Genomic DNA, 16,482 nt, shown 5'->3' on the forward strand with positions numbered 1-16,482 from the left:
ATCAGATTTTTTCCCATTATCGAAGATAACATAGATTAGTTCCACTTTATTTTGAAAATGCTGAGTTAGTGAGTTACAGAAGTCCTGAGAATGGTCATTCACCTTTTTTTCCTGGAGTGTGGACATTGTGGTCACCACCCGAAACAATTCTGTAATTTTCTGCCTCCTTGATTTGATTGGTGAAATAAGAGCGTTTTTCTGTGAAGATCCGATTTTTATAATCAGATAATAGAATCTTGCACTTGGCGAGTTCAAGTTCATTACAGTTTGAGCTCCAACATCTCTCTTGTCTTCTACAATCTTGCTTTTTAGATCTCAAGGTTTCTGAAAACCAGGGACCTGACAGGGTTTTTCTATTACTTGAGTTTTTTTTGAGGGGAGATATATTATTGGCTGTCGACATGATCCACTGATTGAAGTGTGAGGAAGCATGTTCCGCCTTTTCAGGCATTTTTGTTTGTGAGCGTGAAAGCTGGAAGCTAAGCAGGTTGTTATCAACCTGTTTCCAGATGCAGTAGAATTTAGTCGGCATATTGGGTGTAATTGGTTGATCCTTGAGTATACTATTAAGCTCAAAGATAACAACACAATGGTCAGTCCAGGTCAGAAGTAAGATTTCCTTAATCTCAATTGAGTCATTGTTGCTAAAGATTCGATCCAAGGTATGGCCTCTCCGATGTGTAGGGACCATGTCCCTTTGGCTTAAGCCTGCCAATGTCATGGTGTCAAGTAAGGAAATAGTATTTATATCAGTGATAGCTTCAAGGTGAAAATTAAAATCACCCAAGATGTAAAAACTGTTTTCAAGGGCGCAGGTTTCAAGAAGTGTGTTAAAGGAGATGAGGAAACCATTTTTCGCCTCAGGGAGGCGGTACAATAGCAGCCCTTTAAATGTGGTTAGCTATTTTTAAATTGAAAAAAAAAATGCTTCGCAGTCTTGAAAGAATATAGGCTCAAATTAGGCTATGTATGTATCTTGATATATCAAAGCTCCTCCCCGCCTTTTTTATGAGTTCTGTCGTGTCTGAATACCGTGAAGCCCTGTGGAACAGCATTACAAAAATCAATGCCTGATCAGCCCACATATTTGTAATAAAAAAGCATGTCTAAACCCTGAGCATCTATCAGCTCAGCCATGTCATCTTATGTTTAGGTAGAGACTTTGCATTAATGAGGGCTCCGCTAGGTATTTGCAGGGGTTTGATGGTATCTTTCAGGTAAAGTAAAGTATTGAAAGGGAGTGTGCGTGGTGTTGAACTACGTACTAGGGAAAAGCCACAATTAGAGCAGCTAGTCAGCTTGTGAATAGAGGAATAAAGATTTTCCACCCGGAACCGGAACTCAAGCAACCCAGGACCAGTTTTGCCAGTTACGTTTGGTTCTAGTGGCACAGTGAGCATGAAACCCACAACTGTTCATACTTGTCACACTTAGGGCATCAACTGTAACAACAACAAGGTGATGGATGGAATGCTTGAATTAATCTCAGTCACTGGCAATCGCTCAGACCGCATCCCAATCTGTTGTTTTTCACCCACCATGCCACCTCAGTTTTGACCCTGCCATATGCAAATCATTCTTTACCCTGCTTGAATGAGAATAGTCCATCCAAAACTGCCAGGCTAGGTCCTCCCTGATTCAGAACGAAAGCAACCGAGGACTGGTATTGCCCTGATTAGGGCTCAATATAGTTTAGTTGCAGTGGCATAGTGAGCACGGGACCCATATCTGGGCATACCCGTCACTCTTAGGGCGTCAACTGCAACAGCAACAACTGCTTGAATTAATCTCAGCCACTGCCAATTGCTTGGGGTCACATCCCAGCCTATAGTTTTTCACCCACCATAGCGTCTCAATTTGGACCCAGCCATCTGCAAATCAGTTTTGATTCTGCTCGAATGGGAACAGTCCAGCCCAAACTGCCAGGCCAGGTCCTCCCTCAAGTGGAACACAAGCAACCCAGGACTGGTTTGGCCCTGAGCAGGGTCAAGACTGGTGCAGGGACAAAATATCGATGTAAAAATATCGATTTGCCCAAATATCGAGCTAAAAATATTGTGGGTCAGAAATATCAACAGAAAAACTATTGTGGTCAAGATTAGAATCAGTGCTACATATCATTTGTAAAAATATAGTTGTTAAAAATATCGAGGTTTTATTAATTTTAAGTATTTTTTAATATATTTTATATGTGTGTGATGTTTGTTTTTTTGTATAAGAAATGTTGTATTTTTATTATATGTGTTAAAATGTTAGTTGTTAATAAACAAAACTGTATTGAATTTTGCGTTTTTAGTTCCGTAGCGGGTTGTGGGTTTATAGGAACACTTGTCCTACATTACAAATCCCTCACTATTGTTTACTTTCACCATCTTCAGGCTGAGGCGCGCAATTAGGGATCACTATCATACATACCCAGATGAACCTCCAACACTACGAGCCCTACAGCTGCTGCTGGTAGCGCCATCTCGACGCAAACTGATTACTAAATTATACAGGGGGGGAGGGTCGAGAGGGTCTATGCGCCGGACAGTAGTCTTGCACGGTGGAATCAAAGTGTAACTCCTCAACTATCAGACACAGATTGGGAGCATATTTGTAGACTGACGGGGTCCCTTACTCCTAACGGAAATTTGCATATAATTCATTTCAAATACGTCCACCAAACCTACCATACCCCGGCCAAGCTTCATAGATATGGGCTTAGAGACACAAGTAATTGTAAACGGTGTGGTCATCCTAACGCTGATTTCTTTCACCTTGCATGCGGATGTAGTCGTGTATTCATGTATTGGGAGGGTGTGATGCAACAACTGCAAGAGATGACGGGGCTACCCTGCAATGTACACCTGCTGTATGCTTGTTATGTTTTGTGCCACCGCTAAAGGGAGCAGTGGGAAAGTTCGTAAGTATTGCACTCCTGCTGGCTAAGCGTCGAGTGGCGCTACATTGGGAAAGCATTTTAGCCCCAACTATTAAATTGTGGATCAAGGATATGGTATATTGTAGTGAACAACTGGCACTATATGCAGAAGAACTGCATATGATGTCATGGCCAAGAGATATATGGGAACCGCTCAAACAATATCTTCTTCAGCAAACTGATACCACCCTACAGACTGAATAACGATATACTGGTGTACGAAACAGTGTAACGGACTCTTGAGGTGTGTCATAATGAGGATAAAGTATACATCGGGACTGTGTTACTGCATGATCAGTGGGTCACAGCGTTGTTGTAAGGTTTGTCAATGTTCTAATGCTCACTAGAGCTGTATTGCGTGTACTATTGGAAAATCAATAAAAATAACTTTAAAAAAATACAATTAATACATTTATGTCTTAAATAATATGTTTGTTTGTGAATATTTGTTCCTTTTAAATAAATATTGTTTATAAATGTATTTTTTTAATATCATATTTGTAGGTTTTTATCATATGTAATTAGCATTATAATATGTGTTATTTTTATGTGTTTAGTATGTTTAGTGGTGTATTTTTAAAATATTGTTTATTTATTTTTAAGAATATATATATTTTTTAAATTGTTGGTATGTTATTAGTAATTTTTGTTTTTCTGCTATCCAATACTTTCCCTTCTGTTGCACTCACTAGAGTGGGAATAGTAATTTTTACCCCTCCGCTATCCAATACTTTCCCTACTGTTGCACTCACTGGAGTGGGAATAGTAATTTTTACCCCTCCGCTATCCAATATTTTCCCTACTGTTGCACTCACTGGAGTGGGAATAGTGATTTTTCCCTTCTGCTATCTAATACTTTTCTTACTGTTGCACTCACTGCAGTGGGATTAGTAAGTTTTACCCCTCCGCTATAAAATACTTTCCCTACTGTTTCACTCTTTTTAGTGGGAATAGTCATTTTTACCCTTCAGCTATCCAGCACTTTCCCTACTGTTTCACTCACTGGAGTGGGAATAGTCATTTTTACCCCTCCGCTATCTAATACTTTCCCTACTGTTGCACTCACTGGAGTGGGAATAGTAAATTTTACCCTTTCGCTATCCAGCAATTTCCTTACTGTTGCACTCACTGGAGTGGGAAAAGTAATTTTTACCCCTCCGCTATCCAAACTTTTTCTTTCTGTTGTATTTATTGTGATGCGAAATGTACATTTTATTTTAGTTTTTTTAATAGTTTGTTTTATTTATTAATTATTAAAAAAAATTATTTTAAGTTATTGATATATGTATATATTTTAGTTTTAAAGTTTAAAATAGATGTATTTGTATAGATTATTATGTTTGTGTGTTTCTATTTTTTTAAATAAAGTTTGTTTTTTATATTTAGTTGAAATGTATATTAAATTAAATTTATTTTGTTGAGGATAATATTAATATTTTATATTTGTAATATATATTATTTTATTTTATTTTTAAATTGATATTTTTTGCATCTATATTTTTAACTTCGATATTTTTGATTCAATATTTTTGTACTTACCTGTTTAAGTAGAGGGAGTCGATATTTTTACTATCTATATTTTTCTTACCTGTTTAAGTAGAGGGAGTCGATATTTTTAGTATCTATAATTTTACTTCGACATTTTTACTATTGATATTTTTACTATCGATATTCTATCAGTGAACCATCAAGACTAATTTGCATACGGTTTAGTCCAAACTGAGGTGGCATGGTGGGCAAAAGAAAGATTGGTTGGAATACTACTCCAAGCGATTGCCTGTGGCTAGATAAATTGCAAGCATTCCTCCTGTCAACTTTTGTGTGTCTCATGTGTTTTCTTTTATACTTTTACTATGACTTCTCCACTCTTCTGACAACCCAGATAGCTTAAAGCTGAGACGTAAATCTCAGTGGACGCAGTCTCATTTTGCCGAGTTACTTGAAACTGTATTCAAGGTTGGACCACAAAATTACTTCCCTGATGCAATGCTAGGAACCTTTTGCAAGGATCTTGCCAAATAGCTACTTCCATATTGGACCACTTTGTTGAATCTATCACTCAAGGAAGATGTTTTCTATGACTGTTTGGAATAGGCCTAGTTTTAAAAAAACCTAATTACCCAAATAACTTCTGCGCTACCCCAACCCTACCCTTTCTAAGTAAATGTTAGCGAGCTGGGTGTTCTCCCAACTCTCTGCTTTGGCACATCAGTCAGCGTATTCCTAACCAGGACTTAAAGTTTGTAGCCCAGGCCCTAGTTCCTTCCAGACTCCTCTCCAAACTCCGAATAGATCATCTGGCTCCCCTTAAAGCTGTGGTCCACATAGCTGCTCTCTTTCTCACAAGAACCTGACTTCATCACTCCTGTCCTCCTTGCTCTTTAATGGCCCCTATTTAGGCAATAGCAGAATTTAAGATGGTTTGCATTACTCAAAAAACCCTTCCCTATTCCACACCTTCCTAATTGGCGAAGTAATTGAAAATATCTGGTGCTCAACAGAGCTCAAGAATCCTCCCACTGTCAAGCAAGAATGATGTATGAAACAATTGTTTTCACATCCTAAAACCAAGGGCGTCACGTACAAAGCCATTCTACAGTCGCAAAGCCTGCGATTTGCAAAATCACATTCTTTGTGACCACAAAATGGCCTTTTTACACGTATTTAAACCCATTTTGCAGTTTGGTAACAGGTTACCAAATTCCAAAATGGGGTTTGAAAAGCATCACAAATTGGTATTTAAAAGGGGCGTATTTAGGGCGTCCCTTCTAAATAGTGGCGTGTTACAGTAAATGCTCCTGAAACCCGGTTGCAAAATATCGAAAAATTACTGACGTTCGGGTGGTAACACATTCGGAAAAAGGAAGGGGTCCTCCTGGGACCCTTTTCCCTTTGTGAATGTAAAATAAAATGTTGTTAGCAGCCCCATTTCCCTTACTGAAAATGGGCTGCATTTAAAAAAAGTTTATTCTATTTAAATTTGATCAGAGACATGTTGGGCTGTGCCTCTGTGATGGCATCCAAAACCATAGTGAGTCACAAATTTCAACGCACTACGACTTGGAATTTTGAGAACGACCTATTAGTACGAAGCAAAATTATTTTCCATTCACAAAAAGTTGGCGCGCCCACTTTGTGTGAATGGAAATTTGTACAGCAGACACTTGGCTATGGAACTCATTTCTACCAACTCTATACATGACTCCATGTCTCATTACCTTTCAGAGGAACTCAAAACCTTCCTATTTCGAAGACATTTCAACTAATAGTGTGACTCTCCATTTCAACCTACTGCCAAATTCTACTGCCGAATTTTTGCAGGTTTAAAATGTTTGTATTATTTTGATTCTTAGTTGCTTGTATATGCTGTCTTTATATGTAATTCAATCTCCATCCTATAGTGCTCTAATGCTCTTGCTCCACGTTCGTGCTATAGGAAACTACAAATAAAACTAGATAACTAGTGAATTATAATTTGCAAAAGTAACTGTGAGCCCTCCAGAAGTTGACTACAATTTGGCTATTGTGATAAGATTTGAACGACATTTTAAAACTCCTTGCTAGTGGGTATTAAAAAAGTTAATTTAAATTTTAAGCGGACTGTTCATATTATATTAGTATATATTGTATTATTATACACATGGTAATTTGTCTTAATATGATGTTTTATTGTGTTGTAGAAAAAGGCTTTCTGGAAAGCAAATAGAAGAATCATATCTACTTTTTCAAGAGATTCGGTAAATGTGCAAATTATGACAAAGAGAATAAAGCAAGTTTTTCTGGAGAAGGTCTTCTCAAATTAAAGCATACTGTTTGTTTACCTATTCATATATATATCATTGTCAGCTGAAGAGCTTCTAAGTACTGAAAAAAGCTGCCAAACACATCACTTAATGAATAAGAAATCAAAGAGTCCATAGTTTGGAATTTTTGAACAGTAAATCGTTTTTAGGCCTAATTTATGGACAGCTTTTAGCTTTGTGTTTTTGAAGACCCATGGTGGCTAATCCCAAAACTTTCAATGGGATCTGAGTCAGTCCATTGCTTTCCACTGGTTAGCTTTCTTGTGTTTTGAATCCTCCTCTGTACCTTAGTAAATCGATTTCCTTCCCATTCTTGTGTTTGTCCCTCCCCAGGATCCTAGCTTCCTTACTGTCCATTTGACTGGATGACTTGTTTCATTCCACTGCTTACATTCAGTGAACTGTGTTTTTTCAATCAGTAATCCACTGGAGTGCATGTGCTTTCTTGCTCTCTGTGTTATGTTCTTTTCCCCTCTCAAATGTCCATCCAACCCACCACCGTGTTTCTCTTCCCTGCTTCCCCCAACTCGTCCGTTGCTTCCCCAACCATCCCTCTCCGAATTTCTTGTATTTTGTATTCCATTTTCAACCCCCCCACAGCACTGCCATTCTTCCCCACTCCCCAATGCTCCAGCTTCCCAGCAGCGTTCACATGCTTCATCCTACATGTTCCATCCTACACCCACTTCCATTGCTCCCTCTCCATTCCTGTTCCATTATTGTTTTTAGGTCTCGCCTGGCGAACGCAGCGCGAAGCACTGCTGTCGCCAGCGAGATCTATTGTTGCTGACTTGCCTCGGAAGGGGGACAGGAGATGTGCACGTGCAGGCTTTTGGCGGATTGGAGCCTGTGTACACGCTTCAGGCACGCGGCGTGCACATCTCCTGTCCCTCTTCCCTCGCAAGCCAGCATGCAGTTTCACTTTCGACATATGGAGAATCCCCCACTCACCCGGTCTGCGGGGGGAATCCTTCTGAACGGCGGCTTCCGGAGCACTCCAGCTCCACTACTGCCAGCACGACGCGGGGCTCTCTCCTTATGCATGGGAGCCCCGCACTGCTATCTGCTGCTCTTCTCCCGGGCCCCCTCCTGGGACCCGGGACTTCAGCTCCCACACTTCCTCTCTGGCGGACAGGCGCTGTCTGCAACGGCTGCACGCGAAAGTGACAGGTACTGCGCATGCGCGGGCAGCCCTCGCCCTCCCAGGTCTCCTCCCCAGCCCGGAGCTGCTCTCTGTTTTGCTTGTTATCCATTGAGCTCGACTGCATGACCAGTGGGGAGATAAACCAATGCTTATTTGAGCTACAACTAAAACCGTCCAACCTGAACCAGCCAATGACAGCACCTGCTCATCATTGACAAATGTAACACAATGTTTCTCTAATCAATCCATGCACTTTTGTCATCCCAGCCAGCCTTTCCAATCCCTGCACTCTACACACAACCCTTCCTGTAATAGCTGAGCCCCTCCTTTCACCTCTCCTCCATCCCAGATATAAGCAGGGAGGGTAGGCCGAACCTACAAAGGAACACAACGCGCTCACTGGGTATCTCGCGCACTCACAGTGATACGACTGTAAAGAGGGCGGCTTTGATGAATTCTCCCAAATGTTGCTACTTTATGAATCGAAAAGCATCTGCCTCCTGCTCATCGGATGGATTTACTGAATATTCTAAGGCTGAGAATCCTCCAAGCTCGCCCACAAGTGTGCATTAGTCATCACTTGTTTTACATTAGCATTGTATTGGAATCAATGAAGAGGAGAAAAGTGGTTGAAAAGAAGAAGTAACGTTTCCTCCCACGGATACACGTCACTCCCTGGGAGAGGGCATCATGCCGACGGATGTGCACGCAAGCAGACGGAACACGGTGCATCGCACAGCTTAACTGTCATGAAAGGAATGTTCATACGGGTTGGTAAACTGGCGAGTGGGCGGCACCTTTTGCATCTGGTTATGTACTAAATTGATAATTTACGTGACGACTCTTCAAGCAATTGCCGCAGACTTGTCTTATAAATAGGTTTCTAACAGCGTCTAGTTTTCTATCTTACGGGTAAAGTTGATTTGTTTTGCAATGTATTTCATAAAGAGCACACCAGACATGGACATCCGAGTGCTGAAGGGAAGGCCAAGAACTATAGAGAAACAAGCCTTTGCAATGCAATAGGTCTCGCATTTGCGAAATTTTAAGCTATTGGCATTGTAAATGACAATGCCTTTTATTTATCTGTTTTCAAAACCAATACATAGATAAAAGGTTTGTCATTTACAATGCCAGTAGCTCAAAGTCTCGCAAATGCGAGACCTATTGCATTGCAAATGCTTGTTCTTATTGGGCTGTACCTTTCACTTTGATGTCCTTTCACGCCCATTTTGTAAATTGATCTCTCCAAGACTGGTGTCTAGCATCTTTAATTGGTAAATTAAATCTGAAAAAATGGATGCATATGCAGTATCACACTGCAGAGGCTTTTTTTGTTTTAGCTGATGCTGTTCCACATATTGCCAATGCAAAACAGTATTAACAAAAAACATTGGGAAAGTCAAACTGTGAGGTAACGTTATTGAAAGGCAAGACCTATTGGCTTTGTCAATGCTTGTTGATGTTGTTACTGTGCTACCACTGCATTTTTTCCAGCAAAAAAAACTTTCATTTATTTAATTTATTACCTCTCAACCTCTTAAAAGTGTGAGTGTTCCTTGAAATGAACTGCTTTTCCTGTACTCTACGTTTGTACATAATAATGTACATACCAATCAGAGGCCATCGGTATCTCATATATAGACCATGGGGTGCTTGGTGAAACAGCCTCTACTGTTCCATTAGGGGCTGTCTTGATTGGTAACCTAATGTGCAAATGCATCTTTAGCCCTCTTAAGGGCATACCAAGGAAACTCCTTACTTTGGAGGCCTTGTGGTCTGATTGACCCCTTTTCTCGCAGCTGGATTAGTGCACACAGCAGGGATTTCTTAGTCTATGCCTGGGTCCAACCAATGTTGTTGCAGTCCACTGCATGCACGTGTGTGCATGCCTGGTCAGGTGAGGGTCACAGCACCAGTACCAGCAGTGAAGTAGATGAACTTACGTCACCCTGCTCATTGTCTGGTGGATTTTCCTCAAAACACAAACCCTTTACCCACAAAACAGTTAGAAGCCCACCATGGATCACAGCAGTGAAGGTCGGGCATTTATTGATGCCTCTCTGTCAAGAGGATGCTTTCCTCCTTGACATAGGTCTTTTGGAGGAAACCCCTGAAGGCAGCCATGATGCGCTCAGGATCTCACACTTTTGGGCTCGTGACAGCCCGAGAAGCTCATAGGTCTCAGACTGCCAACCACTCTAGCTTCTATACTGCTGTGGTACCTAGGTTACCTCGACCTTACTCTCCAGCTTCAGTGAGGCAGGCCTTCTTGAACTGCACCCGCACCTCAAATGCCCTATCTTAGCAGCTGGTCAGTGATTTAATCAAAGCAGACCTCCAAGATAGCATCTCCTGGCAGACTGTAGAGTTCTCCAGATTGTCATGAACACAGCAAAGGAGACGTGATGGTCAGTAACCCAACTATGGAGCACAAAATAGTTTCTTTGTCACCACTGGTATGAGACCCCGGATTCTGGTAGAGAAATCTTGAAATACTGGTTATATGTTTATGTGCCATCTTTATGCTAAAGTTGCAGACTGTTTGTGTATTCCAATAGTCAGTTCCGAGACCGGTTGAAGGCAGGTATTGTCTTTTGCTTATTCCACTCAGACTGGTTCAGCCAAAATATCTACCTTCAGGTGTCAGCATTAAGATCGGGTGGAGTTCTGAGTCTCCTATCAGGAAAAATCAAAAGCCAGGGATCAAAAGAGGGAGCGGCTGTCGCAGTAATTACCTGTTAATCTGTTGGGGCATTCAACTCCCTTCTGCTCATTCCTATGAAAACATGCAAACAGAAAACCGCTGCACGATCCTTTGCTGGAAACGCACCCAAAATCTGGAACTCCATCCCAGTAGACATTAGGACTATCCCGTCCTTTGTAAAATTAAGAAAACTTCTAAAAGACCTCTTCCTCAACCTTGCCTTCCCGAACAGTTAACCAGAGCTGAAGGGCACATACCTGCATTATGCAGCACCATGACACTTTGTCACCAAAATCTACCTCCTCCTAGCACCCCTTCGCCCCTCCCCGCTCCCCTCCCCTGTAAATGTTTCTGCACAAGACAACGTGCACTCTGTTAGGCTCTCAGGACTGCCCTGCCTCAATGTTGCACTACACGCCGAGACTTCCGAACCAACATGTATAGCTATGCCTTATTCTGGGATTCCTGTATTACAACTGTTTTAAAGCACTCCGATACCCTCGGGTCTGGCCAGCGCTATATAAAACTCCTTAATAATAATTTCACTGAATGATGTGGCAGGAAAGGGTGAGGGAATTTCCCTGAGCTTCAAAAGGACCCTTTGTCTCCTCTTTTCCACTCCCTAGAATCTGGCTCACTACAGAGGGTTTCAGGAATGTCCTTGAGGATCCCTGTAATTCACTGTGCTGTCCTGGGTTCCCTCCACCTTTGCTCTTAGGTGATACATGGTCTTAGGAAATCAAAATGAATTCCAGTGTGACCACAGCTATATGTAACAGATGTATCCGAAGCACAATCTCCAAGCGCAGAAGTAACACATACACGTGCCAGCCAGGTCGGACACGGATGGAGTGAAGAACCCCGTTGCAGTGCACTGGCAGACAAGTTTAAAAGTATGGATGAGGCCTTTGCAGGAGGTATATAAAAAGAGCTGCATGCTGTATTTCAGCAGCAATGCTCTTTTTTAAAACATTCTCATGCCAGTAATTTGAAAAGATTATGGTTGTGAGCTTTATGACACTAGGCATTGCACTTTCAGTCGCGGATCCAGGAAGTGTGGGGTTTATGCTGACCAAAATTGAAATGCATTCACCGCGTTTAACTATGCTTCATATTACGAAGGGAATTGGAGGTAACAGGTACAAAAGACATCTGTTATTCCAGGGGCTTACTCTGGCTAAGCATGACACCGGTAAGGCTTGGAAAGTGACTTCTCCGCCATCTGTAGGGGCCTTGAAATGGGGCCTTGACTTTTCCAAGGGGCTAGAAATACCACTTTTTAAGGCTCGGAATGTCCCCAGATACACCCGAAGATATGGAAGCGGTAGGCTGATTATCGGGGTCTGTATCTTGAACCTATCCCCCCTGCATTATGCAATGAAGATCTGCCATAAAGATCTAATGTTGGGTACTCATATCAAGAATAATTATACCTGTACTCAAATATTATGATTGGAGACTTTGTATGATAATATATATATATGAACTTTGTGACACTGATGTTTCTAGTTTCTAATGTTTATATAGTTTAATTCCGTTTTTTGCATATTGCTTTTTTCAACAACTGTATATTGTAAAAGTTGACGTATACAATGTGCTGCCCTGGTGTTGCCTGGGCCTTTCGTGTCTGTCAACAATAAAATCTGTTGTGAAAAAAATAATGACATGGATTAATTAAATTCCTAAATAAGTCAACACAATCGAGTTATGTTTACCTTAATCGCCCATCATAGAAAGCTGGTGTACCAAGCACAATAGTTTTAATGAAGAAAGGCTGGTTTGTGTGATTTTCTTCATATCCACCGACAATGCTAAAGCCCCAACTTCCTACATTGGTTCTCCGCAGGACCACGTCATGGTAGCTTTGAAGGGAGCTTGAAAAAAAAATACAGTTTATAATAACAGGCAAACAATGCCGCTTTGTATTCATCTAGTACATATTTTATTACTGCCACATATTTAATTTATTTTCACGCTTAAAGAGAAAGTTGTATTGCACAAGGGATAAAAGATGTATATTGCTAAAGACCCCTCTTATGTACTTTATAAATGATGAGCAACAGTGAAAGGTTGAATACAATGTTCTTGGTGCTACAGAGACTTCGATCCCTGAACCATGCAATCCATAAATTTAGCATCTGAGGAGAATCCGGATGAACCAACATTCTTGACTGCTTTTGGGATGTAAACAATGGAAGGAAGGAGAATATTTGTAATGGAATAGGAATGTTAAAATCTATTACAATGTTTCTCAGTCATGTTGTTAGGTAAACTTGATACTTGATTGTCCTGTTTTCTTTAGATGCTAATGAAAAATAATTAATAGGGGCCTGGGAGTGCTTGGAAAACGTGGAGTTTTTCATCTTTTCTTTTTTTTTTTGTTGCTGTAACACCAACAGTTCATTTTAGGTCCATTTTAGAGACAGATTTAGCTGCCTGCCAGAGCTCATATGATCAAAGAATACACACAGAAAGGCTTTGGGGCAGCCACCATCAACACAGGAGTATTTTCTTTTAACCTTGTTGCTGACTGCTAATTTCACTCCTACCCCAACTCCCACTCCGACCACTATTATTGCCAAGACTTTTTTTCTTACTCGTAATCCTATTCTTAATCCAATCATTACTCCTAACTACTACTACTCTCATTCCAACAGGAACAATCAATAACTCCTGTGTTTACTCCCACTTTCTCTACACTTACTTCTGCTTACATTATGCTTGGTTACACCCATTCTCGTTCTTCTACTCTTACTGCTTGACTACTATCTTATAATTATGTCTACTCTTACTCCCACTTAATTCTGCTTCTATTCACTCTTGGAATTTACCTAGAATCTCCTTTAGCTGCCAGCCATAGCTCATGCAATAAGCAAAAGTCGCTGCTTGATAAAAGAATCATATTTTTTTTGATCAGTGTTCAGGAGTATTTTGTCTCAACTGTCAAGCTATTGCTCTAAGGAGTATTATTAAAGAGTGCTGCCTTCCAGCACATCCATGTACTGTAAAAGAAGCTGCAATCCTTTGCCAACATCCTGCTCTGTTCCTTCGCTAACTCCTACCCCATCTCATACCTGTACATACCTTCTCCAACTCGTGCCCCCTTCCTACTGCTACTCTCTTAACATCTGTATACTTTTCTCCCCGGTACTCTTCTCCAAAGAACTTCTCTCATTACTGAAGTTGTTCAACCCATAAAAGTGAAATAGTCTTCAGTAAATTACTACAATATTTTGCCACCATCTCATGTAAAGGACTGCCCATAGATATGATCAGTTTTTAAGGCTGGTTCTATGAGTCGTTAAGCTCTCTGTATCTCCCTTTTAACCTAAAACACATATAAATAGTCTGAAGTTTACTCTTAATTATACAACTCACCCAAAAAAATCAACAATGTGCCTACATCCATCTCAGTTTCCTATTCCTACCATCCAACATTCCTACCACTATCCCAAAAGCGGCAACACAAATAGCCTCATCAGTATCAAATGGACTCTACACCGACTTACCGTGTTGTCCAGGCACTAACACCTATCGAATGTGCATGTCAGCAAATGAGCACCTGAAATTTCCAATTTTCTTTCTGACCAAGGTTTGTATATTCTATAAATTACTAAAACCTAGCTTAACACACATTCTTAACTAACAGTTTCCAATTTAATTATGGCAACAACACTGACAGCAAACCCTAAGTGGGTCCTTGCAATATTCAATGGTTCATCTCCAAACACTACCCAGCTGCAACGAGTACTACTGCTATAGACTGCAGACAAACAGATTAATCAAAAGTAAAGAGCGCCCCCAATCCACAAGTCTATCAAGGCTTTGAGTCTGTTATCCAGTTTGAAGCCTTCATGTATTCTTCATATCATGAATTGCAAATTCAGCTAACGTGTTTCTTTCCTGACATATTTGGAACTTCTTCAGAGCTAATCATGTTGAAATAAGACAGAGCGTTTCCACTTATGCGTTCTGTAGTCCATCCTAGTTGAATGCATAATGAATGAGTGATTCAAGCAGCTAAAAGCCTGATGCTACTTAGTATACGCCACAGTGTTGAAAACAGATTCTCAATTGCTCGCTAGTTCATCAAGGACACAAAATCTTCTATTCTAAGAGATAATAAATCAGAAGTTGGCATTGCAGTCATCCACAAGGACATCATCAAATGAATCTCTATACCCACCATAATCTATGACACATTTAAATACATAATAATTCAGACTTATTTATTATCTGGAGCTGCAACTGTGGTCTTGGCAAAGAAATACATGTCTTTGGTCTGATCTTCTGCATATGCAGTGTGCTCATGTGCTAGTAAATGATTTGGTAGTATCTGTGCAGGGTATTATGTTCTGCATGCCGGTGTGTAGGTAAGGTGCCTGCTTTTTGATGCTGTATAATATTATGCAGGATCTGCTCTTCTCAATGTGTGAATTTTTCTGGTACATGCGTGTACTACATTTCCCATAATTCCTCTCTCCTGGCTCAAGAGTTCCCCCCTAGAGCTCGTTAGGTAGGTTAATTTTCCACCCTATGCCGAACACTTTTTTCATATGATTTGTATCCAGAGATAAAATAGCCAGTTGGTAGCCGAATGTGTGAGGAGCCCGCTTCTTGGGATCACAGCTCTTTTTTCAAGGAGGAACTGTTGCTGTTCATAAGAAGTACTTAAAGTGAGACACAAAAGTTTGAACCTGTGATTCCTAGATTTTCATTGTCATCTTAATTTGTTTCCCTCTGTAGCCCCTAAACTAAAATGAGACCTTTCTCTCCCTGTGAACATCTTTACTCTGCCATTCCATCACTGATAATTTACTGTGGACTTCTGACTTTCAGACAATTCATAGAAATCCCCTCTGCCACACACTTACAATTGAGCATAGCCTATTTCCTCACAGAGGGTGAGATTATTCCTTGGTGTGCAAGGCATCAGCATTATTGAGTGGTTGTGAATGACATGTAGTGTTATACTGGAAGGGGAAGTCATTTTGGGGCTGTTTTGTTTGTGCCAGGACACATTGACACAAAGGATATAGCGGGAGCGGCTGACTCAGATACGTACTACTCCCTGTCTATCATTAAACTCAAAAAAAGTATCTCTGGTCAAAAGAAGGGAAACACAGTGCACACATATGTGATCATATATGTGTGTGGTAGTGTGTTGTGTAGCTGTCACAAGAGCGCTTCTTAAAGGACGAGAACCCTCACTCACTAGAGGATGACATGCTTCATCATTGGGTTCCCTCATCTCACCCAGACTGCAAGGTCCTTGGTGTGGGCTACAACTCCCCAAACGGGAGGAGCTGAGGTGTTTTGAAAAAAGAGTGTTGTTAGAGGGCCAGTGAGGGGCAGAGTGCAGTGAAGATTAGAGTAACACTGTCTCGCGAGGGCCATATCAGCTTTATTTGATGGTCCTTTGGGACAGGGTTAAATGAAAGAGTTTTAATCAAATATACCCCTGTAGATGGTCAACATGTTTCTATCCTGGGTCGACCCCAGCTGGGGTTCAGGGACATTCACCGGGACCTAGACAATTAGTCACTCTGCTCATAAGGAAAACAATAATTATCCAATAGATACTGGCCACTAAAAGATTAGCCCGGTAGGGAGGGCGATGGCCCGTGTGTACTCTGGGTCCACCGTCTTTCTAGAAACAATAAGGAACAGTACAATTATTAATAACATAGGAGAAAAGCTCTCACATGACACATTATTTTAGACACTTGAACATGGTTTCAAATCATGCTGTTAATCAACATGAGTCTTTGGTGTGTACCACAGATCAAAGTGACGCCAATTGAGTGCACTACTTGAGTCATCTTACCTACAGTGAGAAGGATAACAGGAAAAACCAACACATCAACTGAATTGGGGCCTGTGGGAGCTTTCATTCACACTCTCA

The 16,482-nt window shown here is 40.9% G+C and overlaps 1 protein-coding gene across 1 annotated transcript in view; it reads right to left on the reverse strand.

The window, feature by feature from the left end:
• Nucleotides 1–16,482, reverse strand: part of LNX2 (ligand of numb-protein X 2) — a 203,224-nt gene that overhangs the window by 9,495 nt on the left and 177,247 nt on the right. Inside the window, exon 9 of the mRNA XM_085621630.1 lies at nucleotides 12,293–12,451. Within this exon, the coding sequence (XP_085477756.1) occupies nucleotides 12,293–12,451 (159 nt within the window). The remainder of the gene's footprint in view (nucleotides 1–12,292; nucleotides 12,452–16,482) is intronic.

The sequence above is a fragment of the Triturus cristatus genome, chromosome 8 (genome assembly GCF_964204655.1).
Source record: "Triturus cristatus chromosome 8, aTriCri1.1, whole genome shotgun sequence".
Classification (NCBI taxonomy): Eukaryota; Metazoa; Chordata; class Amphibia; order Caudata; family Salamandridae; genus Triturus; species Triturus cristatus.